The following is a 13,303-nucleotide window of genomic DNA, read 5'->3' on the forward strand; positions in this document are numbered from 1 at the left end:
TTTCAAGCACGGTATATTTTTTTCATCCAAAACGCTGGCGCATTTTCATCCTAATGATACCTTATCATTTCGATAATTTTCATCTTCCTTCACCCTGAGAATGGAGTTGTTGATTTTGGCGAGCAAATGTTATCTTCTGATAATTCCACTTCTCCTACGTTGCTAATGCTCTTGGTAGTTTATTTTAGGATATTTGAAGCTCATTCCAAAGACTAGTGTCTTTATAAACCTTTTAATAAAAATGAAATATGATTTTTAACATTTCAGAATACAACTACATCTAGAATTATTTGGTTCAAAATATATAATCTTAAGATCACTTAGCAAAGGTAGATGATCCCACGCACAGCTTCATATTTGCCCTTCGCTCTTTCCATTAAAATCTTCATTATCCAATACACGCACGGGCAAACCATTTCATGAAAGACTTTAACTCTGCATATCAGGTCTGTTGTAAAACATGGTACATGAAGGTACTCCAACAAATCACATTCAGAGGATTTCATTATTTTCCCCGGTTTACTGTTGTTCATTGTCTTCATTCCTGCAATTTGCAAAATATTGAAACAAATAATATCTTTCTTTGACTCTAACTAAATATTATTTTCACCTTCTACAGATTTTGGAGTTAGTTTTATAATTGTTGGTTGAAAGAGATAGCTATTATATTTTCACTGTGAGTACTGTGAAAAGGTTCATGTGAGGTTTGCTAATTTTTAAATAAATCAAGAAAAGTGGGCTAATAATGTCACAAATTATTAGGCACTCACTGCCAGAAATTAATATTAGTTTTTTTTAAGCAGTACTGTTTAAGAGGTTGAATGGATTAATTTACATAATTACCTACCTTCTTTTTCGAAACCTGCTGCGATGTTCTGAGCTCATGGCTGGCTTTTCCATATTTCTCCTTGAAAAATCCCGTGAAAAACACGTAAAACAGGATAGCATGACATCCGATCCACCACACGAAGAACACAGGATATTCGCAGTTTTCTCGGAAGAGGAGTTGGAAGGAGTGCAGCATGATCAATACAAAATGTGTCTGCAAGTTAAGGAAAATTTAGCGATTAGTTCACAATAACACTCTCAAGCTATCGCTTAATATACTCATTTCCTGATTAGAACGGTTTTTCATCTAGAAATGAGGAGCTGATACATGCATGTTTGCTTTTTAAACGATTTCCACTCAATGCGCACAGAGCTATTGCTATTAATTGCTATGAAATTCAATTATATGATCAAGTATTTTAGAGTCATTCATATGAGTTGCCGTATCTATTATTTGAGTTCTCTTGATGTAGTGGTGTCGAATTTTCAGGAATAGCGATGTCGCGCAATTGAATGAATTGGGTTTTCTTTGTATGGCTACCATGAAGACCATATAGATATGTTATACACAGTCTTTTGGCATAGTTAGAATTAGGAATTACATTATGGTGAGAATTAAAAAAATGAACCGAAATCAATATTCGTATATCCGTGGAAACTCATTCCCTCTTCCTTAACGTAATATTTCATCTTTTCAATCAGTGATTTCAACTTTGAACCTCTCATCGGTCATTTATATTGGCCTTGCCTTTGGATAATTTTTTTTATTAACAGCCAAAGATTTGAGGGAGAATGCAGATTATTCTTCATTTTGTCTCCCGGCCATAAAAGTTGTTATTCTGCTATATGTTCAGCGTGCATTTAAATGTGGGCACAATGTGAAATGGATTTGCAATGCAGGACAGCCCTTAACTCGACTTAACCCTTTCAGTGCCAACCGCTTTTCTAGGTACGTACTATGCTGAAAGTGCCGAGGCATTTTTGCTGATTGTGCAGTGGGTTAGGAAAAAAATTAGATCTCAAAAACAACTAAAGGTATACATTCAAAAAATTTAATAAATCCTTATTATATGTGGTTTCACATTTTTAATGTTTTATTTGACGAATGCTTGGTAATATTAGTTAATATTCTATAATTAAAAGAAAAAAGTTAATGTTAAAATAAAATGAATGCTGACTATTGAATTATTAGTGAACTATCAGCATCTAATAGAGACATTGCAGGCACTTTTCGCGAGAGATAGGAGGAGAGCGATGGCGCTCCCCGGCACTCTAAGGGTTAAACCTGATTACCATTTGCAAGGTTGTGAGGTACTTCTTCCACCAGATGTACTTCTGATACTTAGGTCCAAGAGACGCCAAGAAGTAATACGAGTACATCATGATGTGCACAAACGTGTTTAGCATTCCAAAGAAGATACTGTGTCCACCTGTAATAAAAATTAGGGTTAATGAACTCTAGAACATACATTTGCTTATGTTGTATTTTGAACCTTATGTATTCACAACGCTTTTCTAACGTCATACCTGGGGTAAATTTTACTCCGAACCATACGCTGAGTGGCATAGTGCCATGATGAATGACGTGCAACCAACTGATGTGATCATTTTTCTTGCGCAGGACGAAAGAGATCTGTAGAGAAAATATAAATAATGGTTCATAATGTTTTGATACTTTTACTACGCATATATTATAAATTTAAATTGAATTAAAAGTATAATACGCACAGTGTCAAAGAATTCCGTCAGCTTGCAAATGTAGTACCACCAGCACATAGCAGCAATCTGCAATTAGAAAAATCCGTATATTCCATTATTTACTTCTAGGATGAAGCAACAGAGAAATGGGTGAAACCAATGATAAAAATGTTCGTAATTTATCTATTAACTGTCCTAATAAAACACTATTTCATATTTAAAAAACTTTTAATTTCAGTTTTCCAGTTAGTTTCTAATTATTAAAAAATTGAGATACATATGCACGTCATATATTTCAAATTATACCTCTTCGTATTTTATAAATAACTTTCAAAAATATATTTATTTGTAAATGCATTGGTCAATATTGAAATGCGGTCATTTATCATTGCTACTCCTGTCACGGAAGCGCTGAATCCTTTCCACCGCGCTTACTGGCGGAAGTATTAGTAAATCTGACTTAGCTTCGAGCTTGGAATTATAACTGATAGTCTTGAATACAGGACTCCATAAGCAATTCATTTTTACCGCATGCGAAGATTTCTCATTTATGTTGACAAAGGTATATATTCGGGATATTATTTACACATGTCTTTGTATAACAGTCATCATTTAACAGGTAAATAACAGGCACCATTGCCGAATAAGATAGTAAAGCAGATATAGGTAATTCTTATTTATTGATACCTGTTAAATGCTGCGAACAATCGAAGAAGATAATAAAATGGATATTGGTAGATCTTAAAAGTTGTAAGAGTTTTGTCTTTAATTTGGAAGTATTTTATGCCCAACCAATCACAGTCCATTTTCAAGTCCGATCAACAGTCCAGAAAATGTCAACCAGCAATAATGATTAGAAAAAGCATTCTGAAATCAATACTTGCGTGTTTGGCTGCTGGAGTGTTGCTGTAGTCAACCGGCTGGCATCGAAAGTTGTATCGATTTCTCGTCCAAATTGTCACTCCCTATAAGTAAGGAATTTTCATGTATTATTGCATATCTACTTCTAAAGTTTCATAAAAATGGACTAGAGTTTCTCACCTCGTAGAAAAGCCACGCATTATAGGAAACTTGGAAGACGTTGTAAAAGGCGAGGACACCCCTCATATTGAAAGACTTTTGGTGATGCATGAGTCGAGGGCCCAGCCACTTCACAAAGTACACGTATGACATGCATATCAGGAGGGTGGGTAGCGGACTGCTCATAAGTGGCCAGTCCTGAACTCGTGGATCTGTGGTGTGGAAGAAAAAACACCGTAAAATAGACATATCAAAGAGGACATTGGTTTCATTAGTTATTCCAACCATGTAACCTCCTTCACTCAATTAGTATTACAATCAGAAATACAAGGATAAATACGACCTGGTCTGAATTTTACTACATCATGGGAGTAGACGATGATGTAGCCTACAAAATTGAGTTGAATCAGGGTAGGATTAAAGGTATTTTCTGTACCAAATCGCAGCTCATAATTCCGAAATTTTAATGAATAGGTGATAGCAAAATTCACTCATTACTGGGCCAAAGGCGTGAGAATTCAGGATAAGAATGGTCAGTTCCTGTCCATTGGTCTCCTTACCCTCTGAGAATTTACATGGGAGGCCGACGTATTTGAGCTCGATACCCTTCTTCAGTCATAATCAAAGTGCTCTATCCACTTGTACGTCATGCTTTCCCTTGATTGACTTAAGATGCATAGCAACTTGGCTAAAATGTGTCCCAACCTGATAACAATAAGAAAAATATTTTACGTTTTCATGATTTTACATTCATGCAGTATACTCAGACTTTTTTGGCCAATATTATATACATTTTTCAGTCTTAGGTGTGTGAAGCCAACTGTGGGCAAATGACACGCTTCAACTTATGGATGCGTAAAATTTAAAAGTCTGACAGTATTTATATAATTAATATGAGCATCTTTTATCCAAAAATAATTCACTTTAACCATTACAATTCCAAAGCCATGATTTTCTGTTATACGGGCCTACCTAATGTAATTGTTACGTCTAGGTGACAGGTTTGGGCAAAAAAGCGTAAACATACTACTAAATGTAGTGCAGTGTGTCAACTCCTTCACATTTCCCCCCCCCCACCGTATTTATTTTCTCGGATACGTTAGCAAATATTTGGTTTATAGAACTGGATTGGGTGTTACGGTGACTTTTATTTTTTAGGGAGAGGGCATAATTGTAAATCAATAACCGGCCGAGGTTTTTTAATCATTCTATAAGCACAAGGAAAAAAAATTATTTATCCAATTTTTATATCAACATTGTGGCTACATTTTTGCCAGTATATATACGGACTGTTTTTTTCAATATTTTTCACATTCGTATGATTATTTTATTTTTATAATGAAAGCTATAGAATATTAAGTGATGATTTTAAATAGACTATTGAATTTGTTATGGAGGATTCTTTCTCATGCCTCGTCAGTTATGCCACATAATGGCGGTAAATATAAAATGTTTCGTAATAATTTTACATGGGGGATGTATAATGTAACTGCAATGCCTTGTTTTCCTGCTTAGGAACAAATGACTAAACATATTTCCAAATCAAGTGCAGTGTGTCGCATCTCTTACGTTTTACCATTCATTGCTTACATTCTAGGAGAGAATTCTTGTTTTTAATTACACTGCCCTCAAAGCAGCTAGATTTCCCTTTCAAATTTCTTAGAAAGTTATATCCTCCTGCTTTTTCCGAGCTCGCAGTGAAACGCAATTTTATACATCTCCCTCGAGCGTGCGCTCAACTAGGAAACGTGCGAGGTGGCATTGAAAGTGGCATGCTGTGTTACCTTCGTCTCAAACCACTTTCTCTTCCCATTCGACAACGGTGCGCCGGATTTTGATAAAATAAGTTTGCGGTCAATGGCAAGAGACGAAATATCCGAGGGTGAACTTTCCCTTAAGGGAATGTGGCGTTTAAGGAAGTGGTCATTCTCTTAGGGCAGATCGATTGTGTTGTGTACAAAAAAGTATTCCCCTGTACTACGCCTGAAAACTCATGCACTCGTCTCAAACGTGGCTCGGAATTGCAGGCCTTTAACGCTATGCACGCTAACGCTATGTGTAGTCGCCCGATGGTTAAGGTCATTTTCGCCATGAGGGATGATTAGGTGGGGAAAAACAGAGAGAAACCCCGGCAGTAGCCTATTATACGTCAGCAGTAGAGAAAGGCGCCAAGGGGATCACGACTTAACGTCTCATACGGCGGTCGGATTGCTTTTCTTGAAATACCCTCCACAAATCACTTAAGCACGGATCGGGCAGTCCTTGGAAAATCTCTGCAACCACCGGGTTTGGAATCTGGGCTCACGGGGCCGGAAGCCTTGTTTACTTGTCTCCTCACTGACCCGATCCTCCTATCTTTAAGCTGAATGTGTACCTCAATTGTGTATGCAATCATTTCCGCATTATTGGTAGTAAATTGTTGATTTTCATAGGTTTATTCAGACGACAGGATATTCAAGTTGATCAATTTTAATAATACTTAATCAGGAAAAAGATAAAGAACGTCCTTCTCAAAGGAAGACATCGATCAATAATTTCAACAATGCGTTAAGAAAAAAATATAAACACAACGGAATAACAAAAATAAATAGACAAAATACAAACGATTGCATTGCGCTTAAAGTAAGAGAAAATGCTCTGTACATCACTCCTCCTCAATTTTTCATAGCAAGTCAGGACATTAAGCTTTGTTGAATACATACAAACAATTTCATTTTAAACATAGGTAGCTCATGGATCACATACATTTTTTCTTTTAAAATTCCATTTAAAAATGCATTTTTTGCATCAAGTTGATGTGCAAACAAATTATTACCATTAATGATACTAATTATACTAATTAATATTCTAAACATTGACAGTCTTGCTATGGGAGCATAGGTTTCCGAATAATCTACTCCCTTTTTCTATGAACAACCTCTTACTACTAACCTCGCCTTGTATCGTATCACTTCTCCTTAGCGTTGGACATTTTATCAAATCCCATGTATTAGTTGAGTTCAATGCATTCATCTCTTCCTGCACTGCTTTAAGCCATTCATTTTTATCATATCTACCATCTAACTCATCATATGACTCAGGTACACCATCTGCAAGGCCTACAGCATTTAACACCAAATATGAATTCTCTTCTATTACTTGTATTGAGGGTGATTCTACTTTTTCCCAATCAGAAAGAAGGTGGGTTAACAGACAAAATTCCTCTCTGTCTTCACTCTCCTCCTTAATTAGACTCTCTCTCTCTCTCAATGCCAGTGTGGCAAATTCAAAGTATTCTGGCCTTTTGCTCACTCGACTACTCCTCCTTGGCTCCTCCTGGATTGGGCTATTTCCTGCAATATTCTCAATCTCATTTTCATCCTTATCACTCTCAATTTCCTCCTCCTTATCACCATCTAAATTCCTCTCCTTTCATTTTACCAGACATAATTATCTATTTTTTTCCTCTCCTCATTGAATATAACATCACAAGCAGAAATAATTTTGTGTTCGGATAGACTCCACAATCTATAACCATTAGGAGTGTAACTTAAGTAAAATACATTTTTTAGATCTCATATGCAGCACACACAAATACCCTCAAGTTAGTCAAATTAGGTTTGGCATTAAACCACATCTCAGCTGGCACTTTGTTGAATTCTAAACCTCTTGTTGGCTTTCTATTAATTACGTAAACAGCTGTCAGAGCAGCTTCAATCCAGAACTACTTACTAATATTCGCATCTATCAACATGCATCGTACCTTGTCATTAATAGTACGATTCATGCGTTCAGCAACCCCGTTTAATTCTGTAGTGTAAGGTATAGTTAATTCCCACTGAATTCCCTTATCCTTGAAAAATCAATTACTTCCTCCTTTACATACTCAGTTCCATTATCACATCTAAATTGCACTATGTTACAATTAAATCTATTACTGGCCATCGCCACATACTGTTTGACAAAACTTGCTGCTTCTGATTTTAATTTAAGTTCAAATGATACCGTAAAATGTGTACAATCATCCAAAAAACTCATTACGAACTGAACTCCATTATATGCAGGTGGTGAAATAGCACCAAAGAGATGTGAGTGGACCCTTTGCAAGGGTCTGGTAGTCTTAACACTTGTTGAGTTGTGAGACACGCTAACTTGCTTACCCCCCATACACACTTCACACATATGGTAGGCTGGATTGACCTCACCAATCCCATCAACACACTCAGTTAATGTCTTGATACATGTGTGAGATGGATGCCCCAGCCGTCTGTGCAAGAGCTCACTTGTCACTGCGATACTGCAGAATTTATTTCCGAGCAATTCAGAAGTCAACCTTATTTTATTTTATATAGACTTCCACATCGATATCCTATCAATGCTATATTCTGAGTCTTTTTGTGCACAATTTTAAATTTCCCTTCATCAATCATCATTTTGCAAACCTTATCTTCTAACCTTGAAATCGACACCAAATTACATTTTAAATTCTTTACTATCAAAGCATTCAAAAATTCTACACTAACCTGTTTTGAGTTAATATTGACTTTTCCTCTTACATCACCTATTTGCCCCGCTAAAATAAAATCTTTTGTTTTAGCAATATAAATTTTTACAGGATTGATTTTTCTTATATTTTCTGCTGGAGTATTAACGTTAATTAAATGGTCTGAATCTCCTGAGTCAAGTATCCAGTCACTTTTTATAACAATATTGTCTCCTTTTGCCTTATCATTCAAATAGCGTACATCTATTTCAATATAAAAACTATAAGCAATTTATTCCCTATCATTATTACTACTATTATCACATCAGTCACTGTTATCATCATTTCTCTCCGTATAATTTGCTTGAGCTTTATATCTACCCCTACCAGTAACATTTTTATAGCAAACCCATTATTCTGATAAATACCGGTATCACCTTGCTGATAATTTCGACGATTTCTACCACCATGCCCATCCGATGATGCTCTCCTCTTACTCTTCCACGTCCAGGTTGATTTGCTCCTCCTCCTGGCTGGAAGCAGTCAGCCATTTTATGTCCTCTATCCCCACGATTGTCGCAGTTGAAAGGGAAAGGCTTAAATTGCTGGTTTTGGCGGTGACGTCCTCGGACTCCGGCAAACGCAATTGGTAGAAAGTCGGTACTGCTGCTCTTCGCAATCTTCTGGCGGCTATCTTCAAATTCTCCAATATTCTCTCTAACCAGACACATTGTTAGATTTCCAGCTGTGGCAACCGTTCTGGGTGAAGTTACTACACTCACATAATCATCCGGCTTTGACGTGAGTAATTTCACTAGTTGAGTCTTCTCACTAATTATTTCTTCTTTGCTGGCCAACTCTCTTACGTGCTCATCAAATAAAGTACAGAACATTTTGAAATCTTCTTCTTGGGGTTTATACTTTAAGGCCTGGTATTTACTTAACAGACCCAATACACCAGCCATGGTTGAACTTTCACATCTTTCGGACAAAGCATTCCAAGCATCATATGCATTTACTTTGCCTTTCACGATATCAAAGTATTCCCTCTTGATGCGGGTTACTATTACTCTCTTAGCAGTTTTATTTTCTTACCTCAATTTCTGAAGCTTCGTTTCCCTCTCTTTGGTTTTATCTGCTGTTTCTTCTCCGGGTTTGGCTAATAACTGACTTTTCAAACACTTAAAAGAATTATTCGCAAGATAAATTAATTCCCGTTTGTCCAATTATCTCCAGAAAAAATTTCCAGTCATCAAAGTTGTTTCCATGAAATAGCTCTTTATTTTTTATTTTCTCTTCATCCATGGTTATATTTTCTTTTCTCGATCTGACCTATCTTCTTTCTTAGAACATGTCTGGGCCCATAACCTGTTGATTTTCTTAGGTTTATTCAGACGATAGGATATTCAAGTTGTTAAATGTTAATAATACTTAATCAGGAACAAGATGGAGAACGTCCTTCTTAAAGGAAGACGTCAATCAATAACTTCAACAATACGTTAAGAAAAAAATAAGCACAACGGATTAACAAAAATAAATAACAAAATACGATTACATTGCACTTAAAGCAAGAGAAATTGCTCTGTACAACAAAAACATATGGTTTAAATCCAATTATTTCATTTATAAACCGACTCTGATATCTACGAAACAGAACTGCTATGCATTTTTTGGCTATCACGGATAGGGAAGCTGATGTTGAAACTGTTTATAGTGTTGCCCAATGTAATATTGTGTTGAAGCTCGCTTGGGCTTAAAAATTAAATGTGTGCATTTTAATCAGATTATTATCCATTATGAGTACTAAAACCACAACAATGAATTTGAGAATAAGAGTGCATGCTATTTTGCCACTTCAAGTTCATATGTGCTCGCCTATGAGTTCTCGAAATTTTTAACTACTGCATTTTGAAATGCACATGCATCAATTCTTTGTTTATAACGGGTTCTAAGGACGGTAAGCATAAGTCACAACTTGCGTTATTTTAAAGCATCATTTAATTTAACCGAGTATTTTTATAAAATTCTGTGAGCTATTATATCCTTCTTTCCCGCATTTAGTATACATAAAGTCCTATTTGAATTTGGATGACCGTGAATCCTAATAAACTAAATAATTTTGTTTAAGTCAGACAGTGGGCTTTTTATCCTGCCCATAGTTGTTTCAGAATTACGAAATGTTACTATCGATATCGATGACATCCATGAAAAAATTAAGAAAAACCGTGATACTCTAAAGACCTATTTATAGCCTAATAAGTCCTCATTGATGTTATAAAAATAATTTTTACTAACAAATGTTTCACGTGTAAAACTCTCTAGAATTATTCCTTACTGTTTGACCGTTTTTTAAACAATTCTACTTTTATTACTATCGTCTACGACTCTCTCGTACGACCGAAGGTAATTAATTATATACCGAATATAAAATTATTTTCATATTGTCACAATAGTTTTCAAGACGTTTCTTGTATTAATTCATTTCTCAAATAAAGTTGACAGACATTCCCTTTATGCCCTCGAGAATCACCTATTGTAAGAAGCATTTGTGAAAAAAATCATGAAAACTTGACCTCTGATTTGGCTTTCTTTCACATAATGACCTCCAGATTTAATGAAAATTTGAATTTTGAACTCCGTTGCTATAAACACGGAAACAATCGAGAGGGAGGGAGTAAGCTCATTTGAAAATAGGCTATATACATTTAAGCCCTACGTATAGCTTTATATCCTCTCTTGCGAACAGTCAGTGTTTTCAGATCCTAGCGCGCATGCATTTCAGGCTAAGAATCATATTACATTCAGCTTCATTTAGGAAAAATGAAAATATTGTCAATACGTGAAGTGGCATGATATTTGGAAAAAAAGTTAACAAAGTTTTCACATCGTGACATTATAATTTTCTATGAAACTGAATAGTCACTCATTAGTAATAATGTAAGTTATAAAATTATACTGCCATTACTTTATAATATTTTCTATATTTATACGTGTGCCCATTGGATAATAAAATATAATGATTCTTCATTGCTTTCACCTTAACTTAAATTTTGATTTTTCTCTTTCCGAAATAATAATTATCTGAATGGAATGACTATTTCTTCCAGTTAACCTCCGTGGAATATCTGATATTGCTTTCATTGCCTGCAACATTTTTGACGCAGACTAATTCCAGAACTAATTATTTCTTTCCCAATTCGCATTTCCAAATTGACTCACCACTTTTGTTGTGCATTAGCTCCATATACAATTCCAGCAGTCCTGAGCTGGCCAAGGTATCGTTCGCGGTGTCCATCCTGTCAGTCGGGTCCCTCAAATCGCCGGAATTAGACCAATGCACAAGGGTGGCAACTCCTTGTAACTAAAAAAAAGACTTAAGAAACCCTTTCTCTTTGAGTACACTGGTGAACTCCCTCCCAGTTGTCAAGACAACTTTTGATCCGCGACGATTGTTATCACTTTGTATCACTAGTGCACGATAGACAGGGAGTCGCGTGGTATTTCATAGAGACGCTCTACGTCTTGCCTCCTCTGAGGCATTCATTTACTAAACCTTTCTCGAGGGTTGTCTGTCACCTTTATAAGCGCTGACTAAACTTGTGGAGTGAAATAGTGTTGGTCGCGTATGGGGTTGGGGGTTCTTCTCTATTCCCCCAGATAGAATGGCGAGGGTGTGAGTTAAGTCGGGGGGAATGGCTCCTCACGGAGAAAGGAAAGTTCACTAAGATGCAGAGACCGCGGTGTAGAGGGTGAGGCTGTGGGGGCGTCCTGAGATTGGAGTGGGGGACGCACGGAGACAGCGGAGGCGAATCTGGGCTATGTGCGGCTCCGGATTTCATTTTCAAAAGTGGCCTCGGGGTAGGTACATCCCGCAGTTGAGTAATCGGATAAGTTCGGTTAGGTCAGTTGTGCCGGGGACAAGGCGTAGCCTCATGGTGGAGGCTGACTGTTCTTTTTTCCTCCTCCTCATCTGTAGTCTTAGTTCCAATGAATCGCTTTCTAAATTGCCAGATTGGATATTCCCAACGGTGTAGTAACGAGAACTGCTCTACCTCCGTGACGTTGCTAAGCCATGCTGCGAGGACCGATCTACGAGGAGGAAGAAGTACTTCTTCCTCCTCGTAGATCGGTCTTTTGTTATCGTGCTAGAAACTTAAGCGGATGTAAATATTTGTTGCAGTGGGGGGATTTATTCTTCGGCAATTTTATCCAAAAACTAATGGATAGTTGCTATGAATTACAAAGTTAATTTTTTTAAAGAATGTAATGAGTATTTTATGAACCCTAACGCCTAAGAAAAGTTAATGAATGATTCCGTATTATCCGGTTAGGCTTTTGGATACTCCCTGATAACCCATTGTTTTAACATAATCATTTGGTAAAGCTATAATTGGCCCGAACATAACCGTTATAATGTGCCAGTGTATAAAATAATATGAAAACGCATGTCGCATCTTGCCAAAGTTTGCCGCCCAGTGATATTGGATATTTCATATATATATATATATATATATATATTTATTATACAAATAAATTTGCCTTTAGCGGAACCTGAGTTAAGCGGAAACCTGTCTTATGCGGAATATATTGTTGGTTCAGACGGTCGAAATAGGGTTTTACGCGTATTGGTGCCCTCAGTTTAACGGAATCTGTCAAATCTCGTGTATCTATCGTAAAAAACAATATTAAAGACAATTTTTCCTTAAGGAAATGGAATCCTAAAATGAGCTTCCCTAGAAAACAAACTCCTCAGAACGGAAACAGCCAAGGTTTCGTTTGTTCTCAAGTTTAACCACTATGCGATGCTGTTCTTGTACTATTCCATAATAATTTCGTCTACATGTAGAATTTGAATCAAACCATCCTTTTAGGACGCGCATGTAATAGACGTGATATGGCTTTCTCGGTCTTTTTTTTATTGTCAGTGCTTGAGTTTAGCGGAATAGTGTCTTATTCGAAAAAAATGTGTCCGAGAGATTCCAAAAACGAGAAGTTTCACGGTATTTGGTATTGAATGAAAATGGAAAAAGTTAACTTCTGCATCTGGACTTGAGAACCGTTTAACTCCGAGACCCGAGTACAAAGGTTACAAGTAATCCGAAACCCTATGAATGGAGGAAACAGTCGCACGTCGGGTTATAATGGCTATATCTCAGCCAGAGAGTAAATTAAATTAGTTGCTATTTATGGGGTGTTGGTTAATGAAGGAGGTCACAGCAGTTTCAGTATCACCCAGAGAAAATTCCTTTAAATATGCTCTGCAACGTGCTATTGCGTTTTCAATCTATAGGTGGC

At 36.5% G+C, this 13,303-nt stretch overlaps 1 protein-coding gene across 1 annotated transcript; it reads right to left on the bottom strand.

Moving 5' to 3' along the window:
* Positions 1-216: 216 nt before the first annotated feature.
* Positions 217-11,542, bottom strand: LOC124162433 (elongation of very long chain fatty acids protein AAEL008004-like). Its single transcript, XM_046538969.1, has 8 exons — positions 11,228-11,542; positions 3,568-3,758; positions 3,411-3,491; positions 2,557-2,613; positions 2,356-2,461; positions 2,122-2,258; positions 848-1,042; positions 217-544 (listed from the first exon to the last, which is right to left on the bottom strand). The coding sequence occupies exons 1-8, from the start codon at positions 11,301-11,303 to the stop codon at positions 539-541; spliced, it is 849 nt and encodes a 282-aa protein (XP_046394925.1). The 5' UTR covers positions 11,304-11,542; the 3' UTR covers positions 217-538.
* Positions 11,543-13,303: the final 1,761 nt, after the last annotated feature.

This window comes from Ischnura elegans, chromosome 7, assembly GCF_921293095.1.
Source record: "Ischnura elegans chromosome 7, ioIscEleg1.1, whole genome shotgun sequence".
Lineage (NCBI taxonomy): Eukaryota > Metazoa > Arthropoda > Insecta > Odonata > Coenagrionidae > Ischnura > Ischnura elegans.